This window comes from Dinoponera quadriceps, unplaced genomic scaffold (assembly GCF_001313825.1).
Source record: "Dinoponera quadriceps isolate SergipeBrazil2010 unplaced genomic scaffold, ASM131382v1 scaffold1266, whole genome shotgun sequence".
NCBI lineage: Eukaryota > Metazoa > Arthropoda > Insecta > Hymenoptera > Formicidae > Dinoponera > Dinoponera quadriceps.
In genome coordinates, this window is record NW_014555494.1 from 723297 (window position 1) to 741951 (window position 18655).

At 38.8% G+C, this 18655-nt stretch overlaps 3 protein-coding genes across 4 annotated transcripts; 2 read left to right on the forward strand and 1 right to left on the reverse strand.

Moving 5' to 3' along the window:
* The first annotated feature begins 2904 nt into the window (after positions 1-2904).
* Positions 2905-10221, forward strand: LOC106744494 (glutamyl aminopeptidase-like). The gene is given in 15 exon segments (XM_014619325.1): positions 2905-3138; positions 3325-3584; positions 4124-4268; positions 4348-4621; positions 4681-4949; positions 5343-5477; positions 5574-5863; positions 5939-6047; positions 6493-6615; positions 6723-6926; positions 8761-8840; positions 8919-9067; positions 9149-9281; positions 9801-9909; positions 9981-10221. Coding segments are annotated over 15 exon segments (2685 nt in total). The 3' UTR covers positions 10152-10221.
* A 1990-nt stretch (positions 10222-12211) lies between these two features.
* On the forward strand, positions 12212-16397 carry LOC106744523 (UBX domain-containing protein 1). Of its 2 annotated transcripts, XM_014619381.1 has the most exons (8): positions 12212-12448; positions 12522-12575; positions 12643-12804; positions 12998-13249; positions 13329-13563; positions 13659-13839; positions 14085-14154; positions 16309-16397. In XM_014619381.1, the coding sequence occupies exons 1-7, from the start codon at positions 12393-12395 to the stop codon at positions 14129-14131; spliced, it is 987 nt and encodes a 328-aa protein (XP_014474867.1). In that variant the 5' UTR covers positions 12212-12392; the 3' UTR covers positions 14132-14154; positions 16309-16397. The 2 variants fall into 2 exon arrangements, with proteins under 2 accessions (XP_014474867.1, XP_014474866.1); XM_014619380.1 differs by lacking the exon at positions 16309-16397 and having other exon boundaries at positions 12213-12448; positions 14085-14292.
* Positions 14194-16371, reverse strand: LOC106744524 (ribonuclease Oy). The gene is made up of 4 exons (XM_014619382.1): positions 16289-16371; positions 15043-15571; positions 14751-14900; positions 14194-14262 (listed from the first exon to the last, which is right to left on the reverse strand). The coding sequence occupies exons 1-4, from the start codon at positions 16348-16350 to the stop codon at positions 14194-14196; spliced, it is 810 nt and encodes a 269-aa protein (XP_014474868.1). The 5' UTR covers positions 16351-16371.
* Positions 16398-18655: the final 2258 nt, after the last annotated feature.

Here is an 18655-nt window from a genome sequence, read left to right on the forward strand (position 1 = left end):
CTGGGGGGTCGGGGGGAGGGAGGGTGGCGGAGAGGTGACGGAAGTTATCGCACGGCGCGGCACATCGGTGCCTAGGAACTGTTCATGGGCGTTCTTGACGATGTCGTCGACACGCGAAGGAGAGAAGGGAGACACGTCTCTTTCGGGTGCCTGCTCCCTTCCTTGTATCTCTCTCTCTCTCTCTTTCACGGGCGGTCCCCTCCTCGCACCTGGGGGGGTAGGCGCACCCGAGTGCACTCGCGGGTGCACGCGAGACGAGTATCGACGAACGTTGCGGGAGGGGGGGATGATACCTTCGGGCTCGCGCGAGCCTCGCTCGTTCTCTCTTTCTCTCTCCTCTCTCTCTTTCTTTCTCTCGTTCGCCCGCTTGCTTCAGGATCGCTGGACCACGCGCGATCCGCACGGCGAACGTCGTCGACGATGGCGATTAGATGGCGATGACTTCGTTGACAGGGACGATGGGAGATCGAACGAGATTCTCACCGCGAACGCGACACCACCGCTCGAATATGGACAGCAGTAGTGATGGTTCGAAGAACACCGACGATCACAGTCGAGGACGGTGATTATCTCGACGGCGACATCGGCGACGACGACGACGACGGCGGCGACGACGACGGCGACGACGACGACGGCGACGACGAGGACAAGGTAGAGTACGGCGGCGGCAACGTCGGTAGTCACGATGACAACGACGACGTGAACCGGGACACCGTAACGACACGAAGCACCGCGACACGAAACCGTGACACCCACGGTCGAGACACCACGCCGCTAAATTTTACTACAAGATGTCTGTCTCTCTGGGTCTCCGCGGCGCGCACACTGACGGCTTCGCGGACAGGAGACGGTCGCGCAGCACTCCGCGCGCAGCGATCATTCGAGACAACCGATTGGCCGCGCCGCCACGAGCTGCCGCCACCCGCGCCCGCCGGCGAAACCGGAGCGAAACGTGAAGCGCCGGAGCAGCGGAGGCGCCACCGACCGCGCGAGTCTTTGTCCTTCTCATATTCTCTCTCTCTCTCTCTCGCGTCGATACTCGGCTTTATCTCGATTGCGAGCGCGGAAACGTAACGCGCCAACTTCAGGTGATACTTTGAACAGGGGACATTCGTCCGAACGAACGTTGCCGGCCGGCATTATTTGGCACTTTTTCTCTCTCTCTGATCGCGAAATTGAAATTGTAATTTCGCACGATGTCATTCATGACGTTTCCTCGCGCGATCGCGGTCTCCTCTTGTAATTCCTTTCGCGCAAGGACGAAGATGTATGGCAATTCACGCGCCAATCGACGTTCAAATTTATACTAACGTTATCGGGTATCCTTTATGTGATCGTAGGATATCCGTTTACAAACGTAAAGAATATCCGAGCACTGGGAAAGGTTCGAAGGAGACCGGAGCAAACAGATACCTGAATCTCTCCGATGCTCCAATTTCGCGTATCGCACTTCGTACACGCGCGCTTGCCCACGTGCGCACGACGAGTATTAGACAGAATAGAAATCGTCTGGTGCGTGTTTCCTATTTTCCTTAATTCTCTGGTATTCTTTTATCGGTACACGGGTCGCACGATGGGTTGTTAGAGAAGAAGATAGTCTTACGGCCCTTGTTGGTATTATGGCTCTTCTTAAATGTTGGTCCACAATATTTTAAGCCTTAAGAAATTGATCAATCACAGTCGAATGTGAAGAGAATAATTAACTGTGATTGGTCAATTGCTTAAGACTTGAGGCTTAAAATATCTATTGTGGACCGACACTAACTCTAGCTCCGTATATTTCTTAAATCCATAATTTGTCATATTCCAATCCGTGAGACCGCTCGACTTTATCGTCTTGTCATTTTCGTTCTAATTGATATTTTTAAGTTTACGTGATAATGTTAAATGTGGGAATTGGAAATACGGAGTCTAAATAAGATGTTTATGATATCGGGTCAATACTCGGCTTTAAATAATTTGCTTTTAAGTTAAAGTTATTATTATAGGGAAAAGGATAGTTTTGGAAAAAATTTTTAAGTAGTCTTGCAAATGCGATTTCGCTATATTCTTATAAATAACGTCCTCTAAATATTTCATAACTTTATGTCTAGAATCGATTGAACAACACTTTGAGGAATGTGACCGTCCAGTTTTCAATTTAAAATATTGATTGTTGACAAAATTATTATACAAAATGTAAATGGGAAGTACCACGGTAATATCACCGTAATATCTTTTTTTCTATTAATACGTTGAGTGCCTGCATGGATGGTCCATGTTAAACTTTTCGTTCGGGCTGCATAACACGTATTTTACGTTATCTCTTTTTTTCATAATAGTGATTTTTATAGTGATTTTTATAGTTTTATAAATATTCTAAGATGTATTCTATAAAAATATATAATAAAAATATATAATAAATACGATAATCGTGGATTATCGGTGGTCTATGCTGTATGAATAAAAAGTCCATGTGAAATTGTCGAGACACTCAACGTGTTAAATAAATGTCGGTAATACAGAGAGAAAGATAAAGAGAAAGAGAGAGAGAAAGAGAGAGATACGCGCGATCAAATATTATTGTTATATCCAAACGATGGTACACGATTATATCGGATAAACAGCGGCTGGTAAAGTTAAATTCTCTTGTCGCTCGATGTTGCGTTTGATTTTCATTTATACAACGCCCGTAATATATAATCTACGTCCACTGTTAACCGTCAAGGCATGCTCGGCTTAACCTGTTATAGTAATCCGCAGTACTCGGAGCGTATGTTACTTTATAATTTCGAGAAACGATTTGAAACGTTGAGGCGTTTCTAAACGCGTTCGCGACGCATATCCCTACGAATAAGAGATATCTCCGGCTTTGATCCAATAACGAGATAACGAACATGGAGTGTGTGTCTTGATAACAGAACAATGCATTATCACGGTTTTACGATTACGATAATCTGTCTGAACATAAATTACCTTTATACCGGGCAATTTCAAGAACTTAGCTGCGATATTAACGACAGCTACGACCCGCCTACGAATCTCGGACATCGCTTGTCCAAGGATGTCCTGCCCGACAGATACGCAATAACTGTTTCTCCTGATTTTATTGGGAATGAATTCCACGCGTCGATACAGATCAATCTTCGAATTCGCAAGGTTCGAGCAGAATATTCTCTTCAATTCTCCTTAATTCGAGTACTGAGTTTTCGTTCAACCAGTGTGACGAAATCTTGTCGAAATTAATAAAGAGAAGGCGTCAGATAACTATTAATTTATTATATTACTTTAGCCATGGGTGCGAATTACGAAGGAATTAGAGCGGTGACAGAATTTTATTCACAGGAACGAAACTACATCGCGCTGCATGCTAAAGACTTGATTATCGCGTCGGCGAAATTGCATAAAGCTCAATCGCCATGTGAGCGGATTCTTATAAAGTCCGTATGTTACGCGAACGACTACGAGATGATATTTATCAGGACAGCCGGACACATAGCGGCGGGCGAGTACTTTTTGAGGATGAATTTCAGCGGACATCTGAGCAGAAGGATGAATGGGTTGTATCTAAGCACGTACACGAATTTTGGATACGAGCGCGACAGGTAAGCCGATAATAAAATTAAAGGATTTCATCGATGAATCGAATCCTTCCTTTGAAACCGACGGAGATTTTATATACAATTCTTTCACACAGAGAAAAAGGTTTCTTTAGATTTAGTATTTCTCTTTATCTGACTAAAATTCATTGTCATAGAAACAACATATACGAAACATTATTTGCTTGAGTAAAAACTTTATCGTCTCATTCAAGAAAACTCTATTATTTAATAGAAAGAACGCTATTATTTGAAATAATGTCTTTATATTATTTGGTTACAATAAATATGTAAAATGAAACAAATAATTTCTTTATGAGAAAATTATCTTTCGTTTCAAACAAACTTTTTATTTAAGATAAAGATACATATCCGTTGAAAGGTCGTACTTGTTAATCGAAACATTAGTTCCTTTGGAACATGCCAGTGATGAAATTCGTTTGGATGCAATAACATTTATTAAATTCGAAGAAATCTTTTTCTCAGTATATACAAAAAGGAAAAGGAGACATCTTGCTTTTCACTTTAACTCACTCTGCATGCAGGAAACTATTGGTCACACAATTCGAGCCGGCCTACGCGAGGATGGCGTTTCCCTGTTTCGATGAGCCAAGCTTTAAAGCGATATTTCACATACGCCTCGTTCATTCGCGATCGCATTACCGCGCATTGTCCAATATGCCAATTTCAGTAAGTCACGCGGGAAGTTTCGATTCTGCGACAAGTTGCCCGAGTGTGCGTCTGAAATTCGGAAATGTCTTTCGCGCAGAGAGTCGCACGTGCGACGAATAACAATGACAAGGTGGTCACGTATTTCGCACCTACTCCTCCCATGCCCACTTATCTGGTGGCTTTCGTCGTCAGCGATTTGGAGTGCCTGACATCCAGTATCGACAGCTCGAGCGGCAAGGAAATTCCGCTGAGTGTCTGCATGCGCGCCGTTTACGTTAGGAGGAAAGCGCGATTCGCGCTACACTTCGCCGCTCGAGCCATGAAATATTACTCCGTTCTCTTCGGGATTGATTATCATTTGCCGAAACTCGGTGAGTCCGCGTTTTGCCCGAGCGAAAGCATAGTAATTGTCTAATTAAACGTCGAACAGATCTGCTCGCGATCCCCGACTTCGCCTCCGGCGCCATGGAGAATTGGGGCCTGATTACCTTTCGCGAAACGAAACTTCTCCGTGATGAAGGTCGCGTCTCGTACGCAGACACGAGGAACGTCGCCCTCACCGTGGCGCACGAGTTGGCGCACATGTGGTTCGGCGACTCGGTCACTATGAAGTGGTGGAACGACCTGTGGTTAAACGAGGGCTTCGCCACGTACATGCAACACCGAGCCGTAGATTCTATTTTTCCAGCTTGGCGGCAGGTACACGAGAATTTATTTTAGGATTAGCTTAGATCTGTTCTTGCGTGCCTCCCGATGTTAAAGCCGAAATTATTCGTTACATAATTTTTTTTCAAATAAATAATATTTCGTATATGTTGTTTCTGTGAAACAAATTTCAGTCAAATAAATAGAAATATTAATTCTAAAGAAACTTTTTTATCTGTGTACAAAATCTAAATCTAGGACATAAAAACGTCTTTAAGACATCTTTAAAACGTTTTAAATCTGTAAATCTATAAATAAGACGTCTTTAAAATGTCTTTAAGACATCTTATATCCTAGTCTTAGGTTTTGTGCTGTCTGGATATTGCGTCCGCAGCACCGAAGTTAAAACTTCGTATGCGGTGAATTCCCTCTCTTTCTTTATTCTAGATGGCTAGTTTTCCATTGAATACGAAGTATATCGCGATGAAGGAGGACTGCAAATTGAGCGCAAGAGCGATCGCGACGGACGTGGAAACTCCCTACGAAATCGGTGAAAAGTTTGATCGCATGTCTTACCAAAAAGTACGAAAAGCAATTTATATGAAAAAAACAGCGCAATTTCTTAAATGATTTCAACAATTTATTAAATGTTATCAAATCGTCTATAATAAACGACAGGCGGCGGCAGTCATCAACATGTTAGAAAACGCGATGGGCAAGTCCAAGTTCGTCAATGGGATTAAGAACTACCTCGAAATGTATCGATTTCGTAATGCGGAATCTCGAGAGCTCTTCGAGATCCTGCGTAACGTTGGTCGCAACACGGTTGACATCGTCGAGTTCATGGACCGATGGACGAAGCAGCCCGGATTTCCGCTCATCAACGTTCGGCAAGACGGCCTGACTTTCGAATTATCGCAAGGAAGATTCGTGGCTGATAAGAGACGACGCGAGAAAGCGGAATTTACGTACGTAGAAACACACGGAAGAACAGGCGCAACAAATCGTTTTTCTTCTTATTAAGAATACTGCGATCGTTGCAGGGAAACCTGGATCATCCCTCTAAAGTACGTGACTGACGACAACAGCGAAGGTGTTAAGTTCGATTGGTTCCTCGCAAACTTCTCATGTGGTAAATAGAAGTACAAAAAAGTGTTATATACACGCGAAATAGACGATGTCGATGGACAACAATGATCGCTTGTCACTCTCGGAAAATACCGCAATTTGACTGAAATTTTCATATCAGATTTTGCGACTCCGAATAAGCTGCGGAATGCACCATTGAAGTGCCGTACAGTCGACGTCATTCTAGTGCTGCGTTATTCCCTAGACGAAAAGTTACACGATTTTAAACCTTACACACAACGCATAGAGTTGAAAATTGCAAAAATAATTCTAACTCTAGTTATGATGGAAGGATTATAATGGCTTTGATTATAATAGTTTCGACATTATGTGTACATGTGGAAGGCTAAAAATCACGTAATAGTAAAAAGCTTAAATACAGGAAATTGTACAGCATACATAGCGCCGACTATACAGTTCTTTTTTTTCGGGATGACTCTGACATCTCGTATGATAAATCGCAGTGAAGTTATTCGTCGAAAGGCCGGTGCGATGGATCAAACTGAATCACGGTTCGGTCGGGTACTATATCGTCAATTATACGGAAGATGCGTGGGCCCGATTCGGCGATCTATTGTCTCGCGACACACGGGTAAATTCTCCCCGTATAAACGTCGAAAAATTATAGTTTAACGAGGCTATTTCGTTGGTTGCTCTTTTCTTTTTTGTCCCTCGCGATTCATCCGGGCTATATTGCAGGCTCTGGATGCGATTGACAGAGCGGATTTACTGCATGACGCGTTCCTCCTGGCGGATACCACGGATATGTGTTATTGTATCGCCATGAATTTATCGACTTATCTGCTGGATGAAACAGCCCTGCAGCCTTGGACCATCGTTAGTCAATGGTTCATTCGGACCAGCAGACTGTTGCACGGCACGTATGTCCATGCTCAATTTCAGGTAACGAATATTATGGGTCGTTTAATTGCCCGAGTCGAAATTTTGGTCTCTATTAATCTTACAAGTTCCATCGAACTTGAACGATTAATGCAGGATCTCCAGATACAACACTGTACAGATTATTGTCATTGATTATTTTTATTACCGCTTTATTCGTATTGAGTTTGAACGAAAGACTTGTTTCAGAATTATACAATATTCGATTATCTCAATATTTTACCTGCATTTAATCTTTCCTCTTGATTTTAACTAGCAATGTAACAATTAGGTAACATGCCCAGCAGCAGATAGAATTTGTGAGATAATCAAATATTAAATAATTAATGAGTAAATCACGGGATCAATAAGCTAGCTTTATTCATAATCCTCTTTCTTTTGTTAGTGTTGGGAATTTCGTGAGACTACGGAATTTCAAATAGGTAAAGGGAAAGGAGTTGTACGAGCAAAGATAGCATTTGTGTCTAATAATGCTATGTATTAATAAAGATCTAAATTTGGATTGAATAACAATGCAAAATAGAAATGAAAAAGAGCATTAATAAATCATGATCAATAGCAAGATTCATTAGATTCTAATTCGGCCGGCATTCGTAATTACAAATTGCTTATGATCTTTGAGAGCACAATTAATTACGAATTCGTATTCATGGACCAGTACTCGGCTCTTCGAATCAATATTTATTGTTGTATGAAAGCTATAATTTGTCAAATGATGGATTACGAATGCCGATCTAAATTTCGACTCGGGCATCTCTTTGTTCTCGATCAATTCAAGCGTCTGTCATAATCGGGAACCTCTAGCATAACAAATGATTTTACATACCTGGAAAAAATATGATGTATCGCTGTCCGTATCCTGCTGCCTCCGTCTTGGCTTCCTGATTCAGCATCCTGTCCTCGACTCTATCGTGACAAGGACGCTGACACTTGCGTAGATACAATTTGATCAGAGAAACTCGTGTTAATTAATCGCGATGCGGAGACGACAGTCCGATTAAATATCTCAAGAGACAATATATTTAAATCGCCCGACGGAAATGATAGCTCATCGATACACATGTGCTCCGCGATATGCGTATCGCTCGATGTCCCAAAATATAATGAAAATATTCGGGAAGCTCCGCGACACACGAAGATGAGTTCGACCGCCTTTGAAGGTCAAGAACGTTTTCGAGAGTACGATTGTTGTAATAGCCGACGGCTACAATTGGCGACTGATACAGAATGACGTAGCCTTCCTCGTTCATCAATCAGTACTCTCGTGCGTCGTGTATTTTCCGCAACCCAGTCCTTACGTATTTCAAGCCGATGTTCGACGAGAGCATAAACGTATTCGATGATACGGAGTAAGTTGTATCGGTGCGTTAGTGACAAATATCACTTTTCGTTCCACATTTTGTACACAATCAGTGGAGGAAAGATTGCAACTCTTTTTCTATCTCTGTCATCTCAATGAACTCCGGAATGCATTCGATATCCGATAGGAAGAATTTATTTTCTGAGAATTAAAATAAAAATACCAATGGACACGTAAATTTCAACACATTCTTGTTGTTTTGGTCCTTAAATACGAATATTGAACTTTTCAACACAGAATATATGTATATATATCGAATATATACAAATATTTTATGTTTAAAGATTAAACGTTCGTATTTAAAGACCAGAACAACAAGAATGTTAGGTATGTGTCCAGGCATTGATATTTTCACCTTACTAAAAAGACAAATTCTCTCATGTTGGGCATAGATGCGTTGCAAAACGAATTAGGAAATAAAAAAAGTGCTGCAATTTTTCTTTCACTGACTACATATGTACGACATTTCGAACTCAGAGGTACGCACGAGCTCTGATTGACGGCATATATCGGGGATTCGATTGGAACGTCGATAGTAACGAATCGTTCGGTAACAGGTTAGCGGTATTCTGTGCATTTTATTTTCGCAGCTGCTCGTCGACGTGTCGAGTCAATACCCTTTGTCGTGTTTCAAGAGAACTGCGCGCGATAATTCTGCATGCAGCCTGCAGCGTCGCTCACGAACACTGCCTCACTTTCGCCGGGAACTCGCTGAGAGAATTAGCGAATAACGGCAGCGCGGAGCGACCGCATCCTGACGTTCGTCCGATCGTGTATTCCTTCGGTAAGAAGATTGGCTTTGCTTTGTCATGTTAAATGATTAGACGTGTCTTTTGTCGATTTTTACGAGAACGTACTGCATTAGGCATCGCCGTGCAGTCCGTCGAGGCTACATTTGAGACTCTGTGGCAACGATTCTTGCGGGAAACTGATGTACACGAGAGAGAAAGATTAATGATCGCGTTGGCCAGCGCTCGAGACGCAACCGTTCTCCGTCGGTGTGTAAATTTACAACAAACAAGGAGGAAACTTGTATTGACGAAATTTATAATCTACGATATTTCCATCTACTTTAACGCTGAAAGTTAACTAGGTCAGTATCGAAGCACTCATTTGAAATAGTTCTTTCTTCCTTCTCGCCAGATATCTTGAAAGAGCGGCGAATGAGAATTTTATTCGCGGTCAGGATTTCTTCGAGGTGCTCGTGAGAATCGCTTTAAATCCCGTGGGACTTGATATCGCGTGGGACTATGTACGGTATATCTTTTGTTTTTTGCATATGCTGCGGACGATTAAAGGCTTGCGAAAATTCGTCGTATTTTGAGCCGTGTTTCTTTAATTAATAATAACGAAACATATGCTGTGATCAATCAAAGTATTTGAAGTCGCTTATGCCAATTTTCAGATAAAATGGCCCTTATAAGGCAATAAAAGGGAAATAAGGACTATTCGACAAACTGTTGCAAATGCTTCTGATATTTACGTTATCGTGATAACAGCCATTTACGTTCATGCAGATTGAACTGGGATTATCTTGTCGGCAAATACACGCTGAGTGATTACGCCATGGGTAACGCGATTGCCGCAATAGTATCTCTGTTTAAGGACGAGGCTAGATTGAGAGAAGTGAGAGAAAGATAGTTTGTTACGATGAGCAAGAGCTTGCTTTTCATGCTTCGTCGATGTTTCTATTTCAGGCCTTGCAATTTTTCGACAAGCATCCGGAGGCGGGGGTTGGTGCCAATGCAAGGATAAGCGCTATCGAGGAAGTGCACTTCAACATCAACTGGCTCCGAGTAAATGTACAGAGAATTGATCAATGGCTGAGAGTCAGCGGCTGTGATCGAATGCCCGCTCTGTGCTCGTAGATCGTAGAAAACTTGAAGATTCGTTATCTTATATAGAATGCCGCGCGTGTACGGCATTAGATATTGTAATAAATATACCACGAATCAATTTATCCATTTTACTTTAGATTTATTTTTAAATATTTCTCGATTTCGTTTGGAGAAACCATAATGTTTCAATGCATCATAATTCGCGAAAATTTATGAGTTATTATTTAGACTCAATTATATCATGAAATTTTTCGTTTCCAATTAATGTAAAAAAAAAAGGTTACAATTCATTTAGACTTATTTTTGTACCTAGGACATTTTGTATCTAAGAAAGAAAATACTAAATATTTTAATAACAATATTTTGCTGTGGGCTAACTGTATGTTCATATCGAGTGGTCTCGAAACATCGGTAATGTAGCTCTACGCGCTGATTCCCAAGCTCCGCAAGTCCAAATGATAATCATTACTTTTACTAAGATCGTCTCAAGTTTATCTTCAGATATTTCGTAATCAATAAAACGATCCGTACAGAACGATCCTTAAGATCGTTTTAAGTTCATCTTCGGATGCTATACAGCTTATTTCACTGGCTAGAAAGCATCCGAAGATAAACTTGAGACAATCTTAAATATAAGATCTGACTAGTAGTACCGCCCAACGACATTTTAAATAAGATATCTCTGTGTGAACTTAAAAAAAATAAATATTTCAAAAATTAACCTATGAAAATAATTTTGCACTTTACTTGTAAATTCCAAAATATATGTACTGCTAATTTATTGAATTATTCTACATTTATTCTATAATACGGAAGATGGCGGTTTGGAGCAGAGACTTTTGAACTAATTAAACTAACATATTTGATAATGATTACGTTCATCAAAACGTTTATTTCGCGACTTTTCCGAATTGAGATTAGGTTATTCTCTTAAATTTAGAGGAATAATTCAATTTCAGAACATGAAACTTCCAATAGTTATAAAATAAACGTTCTGCTGAATATAACCGATAAATCTGAAAGATCTGCAGGTTTATTTTGTAACTTTTAACAACGGTGTTATTTGGCATTTTCGATTTGTTGATTCGATTCGGATAGCGTTGCGATAATCGCTATATTATTGTAAACTGTAGTAAACGTGACATGAACTATAGATTGCAGTATTATAAAATTTATCGAAACTGTACTCGAGTTGAATCGAGTTGAGTCAGTAAATCGCAAACGACAATTATCGTTACATTGCCGATGTGCAGTTTTTGTGCTATATATTATACCTGCGCAACGATAACATAGCGATAATGATGATATTGTTAACAGATACGGATACAATAGGATATATACAATAGGCTTACTGCTTCAATTACTAGACTTGTAATTTTTACGAGATTAATGTATTGAGTGGCGTCATCTAGTGATGTCGAGCAGAAGTTTGTCTTGTGAAAAGGATTTAAGGCGAGTATTTATAGGCTGCGTTCAAAAAATCCAAGCAATCAGTGACCGGTCGGTGATTATTGGTTTTTACTGTTAGATCTCTAAATTTAGACCAATTACATGGACGAATTATCCATCTGTTGTGTCTTATGAACGTAACTATAGTCAGATCTTATATTTAAGATCGTCTTAAGTTCATCTTCAGATGCTATACAGCTTATTTCACTGGCTAGAAAGTATCTAAAGATGAAACAGCAAAATGATTATATTTAAAAATATATCTGATAAACTACAAGTTTTGAGCTGTAAAATATTTTCAGTACCATCACATTATCATTATATTTATCGGAGCTTGTCGAATTTTATTCGTGTTTCGTGTAATTCGGAGAGGCGATCTTTTAACTATTATGCATCGTGTCGCCAACGGCGGATCAGATTCAAAGAAAACTAAAGCAATTCAAATGAAGGAACGTATATAGTGCACACAAATGTCATACGCTACCAGCTATATAAATTCATCAATAAGATTCAATAACATGAAATTATATAAAACGATGAGAAAGAAGTAACCGCGGAGAAAGAAATAACCGCGAAGATCGAATGAATTTAAAAGCATCAAGAGAAAATCGATCCATCAAACAAAACAGAATCGATTCCTCCGGTCGAACATCACCACCCATTCCTCGGTGATTCCCGCAGGGTATGTGCCTGTGCGTGGGTATATAAGTAGCGCGTCGATTCGACGTGACATTTAAGTTTTGAATCTCTGCCTGGAGCACGGATCGAAAGGTATTTTGACGTTGGTGTATTCCTCGAACGTGCCAACGATCACAACGCAGGATGTCGTCGGGCGTCATAGACATACTCGTGGACATGGGTTTCAGCATGTCCAAGGCGTAAGTTTACGGATAACGTCACGTCGCCGCCGACGCCTAACCTGCGAGATAATATCTGAACGTTTTGTTGCAGTGAGAAGGCCTTGGAAATTACCGGCAACAAAGGCGTGGAGCCAGCGATGGAATGGTATGAGGACGTCGACAGTGTGATTCTTCGTATTATCCTCAATGCTTTCGGCTTTTATTTGTTGCAGGCTATTGGCGCATTCCGACGAGGCTGAGCCAGCACCTGAACCTACCATGGTGGAAGGCGCCCCGGCACCGGTCACCGACACACCGTCCCAGGACAATGTTGCTGGTGCTACCAGCCAGCAGGTATCCACGACAGAGACGGCCAAATCAATGAAGTGCGATGTGTATGTTGATGCAAACTTAATATAAACTCTAATTAAGCATAGGAATGTGAACATTCGATTGGATATGGGAAGTGAGAGGTCGTTTCACATGGAAACAAACTATTTTGTTGAGATATACTCGCGACAATATTTTCACCTAACTTACGTATCGTCATGAGAATACCAGAAAATATAATAGAAATTGTATCTGTAGATGTGGAAAACTCTTCAAGTCTAACTTAGAGGTAGAATTTCACGCTACGAAATCAGGACACGACAGATTCTCCGAAAGTACAGAAGAAAAGAAACCTCTCACCGAGGAGGAAAAGAGAGAACAGTTGAAGATGTTGGAAGAGAAACTGAGGCAGAAGAGGAAGGAAAGGGAGGAACAAGAGAAAAAGGACGCGTTCGAGAGAGAAAGGAATAGGATACGGTCAGGAAAAGAAATGTCCGAAGCCAGGAAAAAGTAAGAACGTTTATCAGCAGCGTTACCTCTCATCACTAGATAGAATATAAACGTAATGTCTCTGTTACTTACATCATAGGCTAGAAGAATTAGAAACGATAAAGCTCTTCGAGCAAAGGAAACGTGAGAAAGCAGAAGAGAAAGAAGCACGACAAAGAGTCAGAGCACAGATTGAAGCTGATAAAGCAGCAAGACGAGCTAAAGCAGCTGCCGAGAGCGGGCAATTACTTAATACTGTTTCAGCTCCATTGCCTGCAATATCTTCCTCGTCTACGACGCATCACAGGAAAGATTACAGTGAAACTAAGCTTCAAGTACTAATATAATAAATATATTCTATAATATGGGCGCAAAAGCAATGTGTTCCGAGGAATTAAATCGGTTGACTGAAATTTCAATTCGATTTCAGCTCAGGCTTACCAACGGGCAAACTTTGATACAAAATTTCGGAAGTAAGGAACAATTGTCCGCAGTGAGACTGTTTATTGAAATGAACAGGACAGATGGTGCTGGTCCTTTTCAGTTAATGACTACTTTTCCTAAGAAAGTATTCACAGAGGAGGATTATGACACACCGTTGGACGTGTTGGGTATGTTACACATCGATATATTTCTTTTTATATACAGTTTTATATACAATGCATAAATCACAATAATTTATATTATATATCGATAATATATAATTTACACATTAAGTATTGATAACTGTACAATTCTGCAATACAATGATATTATTTGCGCGACACGCAAACATTGATTGATATGCATATTCAACGTAGGAGGGATCCTTTTATAATTGAAGATTGTATAATATGTAATTTTCTTCAATTTACAGGTTTGGTGCCCTCGGCAGTCGTGATTGTTCAGAAGAAGGTGGAATGATGTAGCCAATGATGCCCTAATTCGTAAGCAGAAACACTGATGTACATTCTCATACAGATTAATTACAAGACATTCACCAGTGTAATGATAATTCTTCTCATCAGTAAGATATCTATGACAAGCTTGTTTATCTGTAATATACAAACACATTCTTTCTGGTTTTCTTTTTGTTTTTTTTTTCCTTTTTTTTTTTAAGAATGCTATGGTTCTAAACTTAAATGAAGATAGGAGACATCAATTTTGAAATTCTACATTGGTACCTGTAACTCAACCAACGGTGCTTTTACACCTTCGTATATCGTGTAAAAGATAATAGAAGTATTCGCGATTTAATTTAGATTTGTGTGGTCAATGTCTTTTAGTTTAAAAAAATATATTTTCTTAATGGCATTTTATGTATTGTTAATTAAGGAAAATAATACTACTTATTTATCTTGTACGGATAGAGCTATCTGTGCAATTCATTGCTAAATTCTTACAATGACAAGGTTAATTTTGTCATGTATATGTTGTTTGTGCGTGATGTGTAATTTTATCCTATAATTTTATACCATCCCAGCCACCTATGGTTCATGCACATATAAAAGTTTACAAAATACAATCGTTATATCTGTATTACTTGATAGTTGCGTGGTACAGAACTAGGATACATTATTAATTCAGACTTATCACAGTTCGTAGGGAAATTATAAACTCCATCACAGTCCACCAGTTGTAGTGTTTTGTCGAAACAAATCCTTATCTCGTTCACATATAATTCACCCGTTTTCTGAAAAAATAGTAGTGACTTATATGAGAAAAATTACATCGATATGTTTGTTTGGCGTTACGTTTTTTATATCTAGCGCGATTAGATTCGAGCGCCGTGTTTGTTTGTCACAATTACTCATCAAATAATCTTTTAACCTCACCTTGTTCTTCGTGCATATCACTTGGGCTCTTTTTTTCAGAATCTTTTGAACTGCACGTAATAAATCATTTATCATATACTTTTCACCTGGTTCAATATTCGCTTTTTTGAGCACGTCTATCATGTTGTAGGTGTCGAGTAGTTTCAACCCTGTTTGAAAATATTTAAATACGCTGTTCAGTTTTTCGATGGTAACTGCACAAGTGCCGTGTTTATCCCATTCATGTTTCCAAAATGAATAGGGCTTGGACCCCTTCTGAATATCGGTCCACTTTTCTTTCAATTCGTTCTCTATGGGTGCTAGAATATTCTTATCAAATGACAACGACGTGTTGCAGAACTGCGGGCCGGTATGGTGAAATTGCGTGGGCCATATACCGTGTATAGTCCATTTATTCTGTTTGGGCAGTAAGCAACTGTGTGATTTTGAACTTTCTTTCCACATGTAACAGGCTGTTAGTGGCCATCTCTGAGTAAATAACACAATGTCAAATATGTTGGGTTTTGTAGGTTCCTCCTCGACAAAGCAGCTGCAAAAAATCGGTAAAATTAAAATCATATTTTAAAAAATTGCATTTTGCAGCACTTAAAAAAAAATATATATATATTTGCGCGCGCGCGCACGCGCGCGCGCGTGTGTATGTGTGTGTGTGTGTGTAATTAAAACTGTTTAGGAACTTAAAGTTTTATACATAGATACACACATATACATTTATATAATTATATTACATGACTCACATAATTATATACATGATTCTCATAAAATCTTTGTTTTCTCATGTATAATTACATTTTGTGCGCACTAAAAAAATATTTTAATGCGATTAGAAACAAGATTTAATTTTACGTTGTTTCAATATCATAACGATATCGCAATATTATCGATTTGGTTGCAATTACTCGATCAGTCAGATTGTTCACGTGGCAACTATCTATGCAAGATTGTGCCATAGAGTTAACACGTCGTAGTAAGCGTGCGTGCTAATCGATATGCTGGTTGCTCTCGACAAAGTGCACAATTATAGGTGTGTTAATATCTAACGTTAATACATTTCACTGACTTCCTGTAGTTCTATATTTCTCCACAGGTAATTTATTACCTACTTATACTACTTATACTTGTATCACACTTGAACATGTGCTAACAGATATTGTTCTCAGTTATTGACGTGCTAACACACAGCAGATTATATAATATTTGCGAGGATTTATTTTACTTCGTTGAATATACGCGCCAGTTTACTTACTTGTGTGTGACGTACGGTAGACACAGCAGGAGAGTACACAGCACAACGTTATACTTGCACATCGTGTTAGAGAGTGGGAGATCGTTCTACCTGACTCGATTGCTTCGAGGGAACAGCATTCGTCGTTCTATTCAAAGTGCTCAACTCTCCCACCTTCTTCTACCGGTAACCCCACCATTTTCTACCGTCCCTGGCTAACAGATGGTCTTTTAACTGATCATTCAAGCCTTTTCTAACGGGTGTAATACGAAAATACTGTAGTGTCATGTGTGGAGCCGAGATGAATGTTGTATGTATATGTGTGTATGTTTATCTTTGACATATATTATACGTAATATTCTCCATACTTTTATTATTTGATTTATAAATATACAATTTCTATTTATTTTAAATAGCACAGCATCTTTTTTCGGCGCAATTGCGCCTAATCGGCAGCTTAATTGGCGCCGATCTAATACAGCCACGTTTGTAAAAATAATGAGATTTTGGTATAACTAATATTACGAGTTTTCTTGCTTTGTATTTTCATTCATTGTAGTATACTTTTTCTTTACAGTCGTTTACACGTTATAGACATATCGATAATTACTTGAAACGTAAAAGATAAATAGATACAAAAGATTCATTTAATTACGGACTAATTACACTAATTAGTTTGTAACAATGAGATTATTTCTTACTGAAAATGTACTGAAAATCTATGAAATCAAATTATAAAATTGAATAACGGAGCAATAATTTGGTGAAAATAGTGTATCGTTTTATAAACTATAACCAAGTATTGCAATTTTTAATGTCGATAACCTATAATTGATCATTTCTTCTGCTTTTATCATTTTGTAGTAACAACGTTTTCAATAATGACAAATGACATTAATATCGTGAAATTACGTTTTAATTATTTCGCAGAATATTTACAGGACATATAAACGGATGCATGTGCATGCGGTAGAGAGATATCTATAGTGCTACATCATCAATATTTGTTCAACGATAAGTCTTGTAATTTTTCATAACTCAAGTTATTTTGTACTTTGAATTAGAACAGGGTAGCGATACAAACTTTGTGATTTATTAACGTCTTTCGACAATATCTAATTAATTACATTCGTCTTTATTTCTCTCTTATCTTTGATGTCATACTTTATCATAAAGTAGTTATAATACATATATAAAATATGTTAAATTTCATTGAAAATATGTTTATGAAATTAGAAGGCACTATATATATATATATATATCAAGGACTCGGACCGAATGAATATATCGGTCCAATTCCGGTCCACTAAAATATTTAATAAAGATCTCGGTTTTGGTTTTTTGAACAATGAAAGTACCGGTTAACTATTTAAATTACAGTTTTTTTCAGTTCCAGTTCTTAAACTTGTTTCCTTACTGAAATTTCTATTGACTTAATTAAATGATATATATAGAGTGAGTCAGTTAAAGTGTGACAAACGTATATCTCAGAAACGAAACATTTTACAGAAAAATATTTCATACAAAAGTTGTTTGATTTCGAGTAATGCATAAGATGGTATCATTGGTTTGATCTTTGATAATTTTTTGAATGTCACATGAAGGTCACATTCAATTTCTTAAATGGAAACTCCTACTTTTTATTGTATATTTTTGTAGTTTACCTCGAGAGCTTTTTAAAATACTATAATAAAATATTTTTGCATTATGTACTTTTCGACTTATAAGGCTTGAAAGTTGCAGTACTGCCGGCATTAACACTACCCAAGCAACACTACACACAGCAGAGAGGGTTTGCAATAACAAAATATTACAGAAGTGACTAATTCTGATTAAATCCTTATCTCTGCTAACACACACATATACACACACATAGCGGAGAGCGTTTGTAATCAGCAAATACTATGGGAATGATAAATCTTAGGGTATTTATATCTATCTTGGGTAATGGTAATGTCGGCGGACTGCAATTTTCAAGCCTTATACAATGAGTGCAAAACATATTGGTACAGAGATTGCCTTGAAAAAGGCTATATATGACTATATTTTGCGATAACTAATTAATGTTCTGTTTTTTTATGAGAAATAGAATTTTATTATGAAAGGAAAGAAATGATTATTTAAAATCACAAAATAAGCACCGAAATAGTGAACTGAAAAGAATCGCAAATTGAAAAAAATGTAACGGTTCCGGTTCTGTAGGTTTTATAAAATTTCGGTGCGGTTTACGGTTCCGGTCCAGGTCCCTGATATATATGTGTGTGTGTGTATATATATATATACAAGGTGGGCCATTTTAATCGACCCAGTCGAATATTTCGAAAACCAAGCCCGGGAGAGAAAAATTTTTCAGACAAAAGTTGTTTGGTTTCGAGGGGACCATAAGAC

Bases quoted from the DNA above. Each gene is read 5' to 3' on its own strand.
- LOC106744523 (XM_014619381.1), top strand. From the start codon at position 12,393: ATGTCGTCGGGCGTCATAGACATACTCGTGGACATGGGTTTCAGCATG. The intron at 13,564-13,658 runs GTACTAATATAA...ATTCGATTTCAG, and splicing joins ACAGTGAAACTAAGCTTCAA to CTCAGGCTTACCAACGGGCA. The intron at 13,840-14,084 runs GTATGTTACACA...TTCAATTTACAG, and splicing joins CACACCGTTGGACGTGTTGG to GTTTGGTGCCCTCGGCAGTC.
- LOC106744524 (XM_014619382.1), bottom strand. From the start codon at position 16,350: ATGTGCAAGTATAACGTTGTGCTGTGTACTCTCCTGCTGTGTCTACCG. The intron at 14,901-15,042 runs GTGAGGTTAAAA...CTATTTTTTCAG, and splicing joins TGATATGCACGAAGAACAAG to AAAACGGGTGAATTATATGT. The intron at 14,263-14,750 runs GTAATACAGATA...TGTATATTACAG, and splicing joins CTGTACCACGCAACTATCAA to ATAAACAAGCTTGTCATAGA.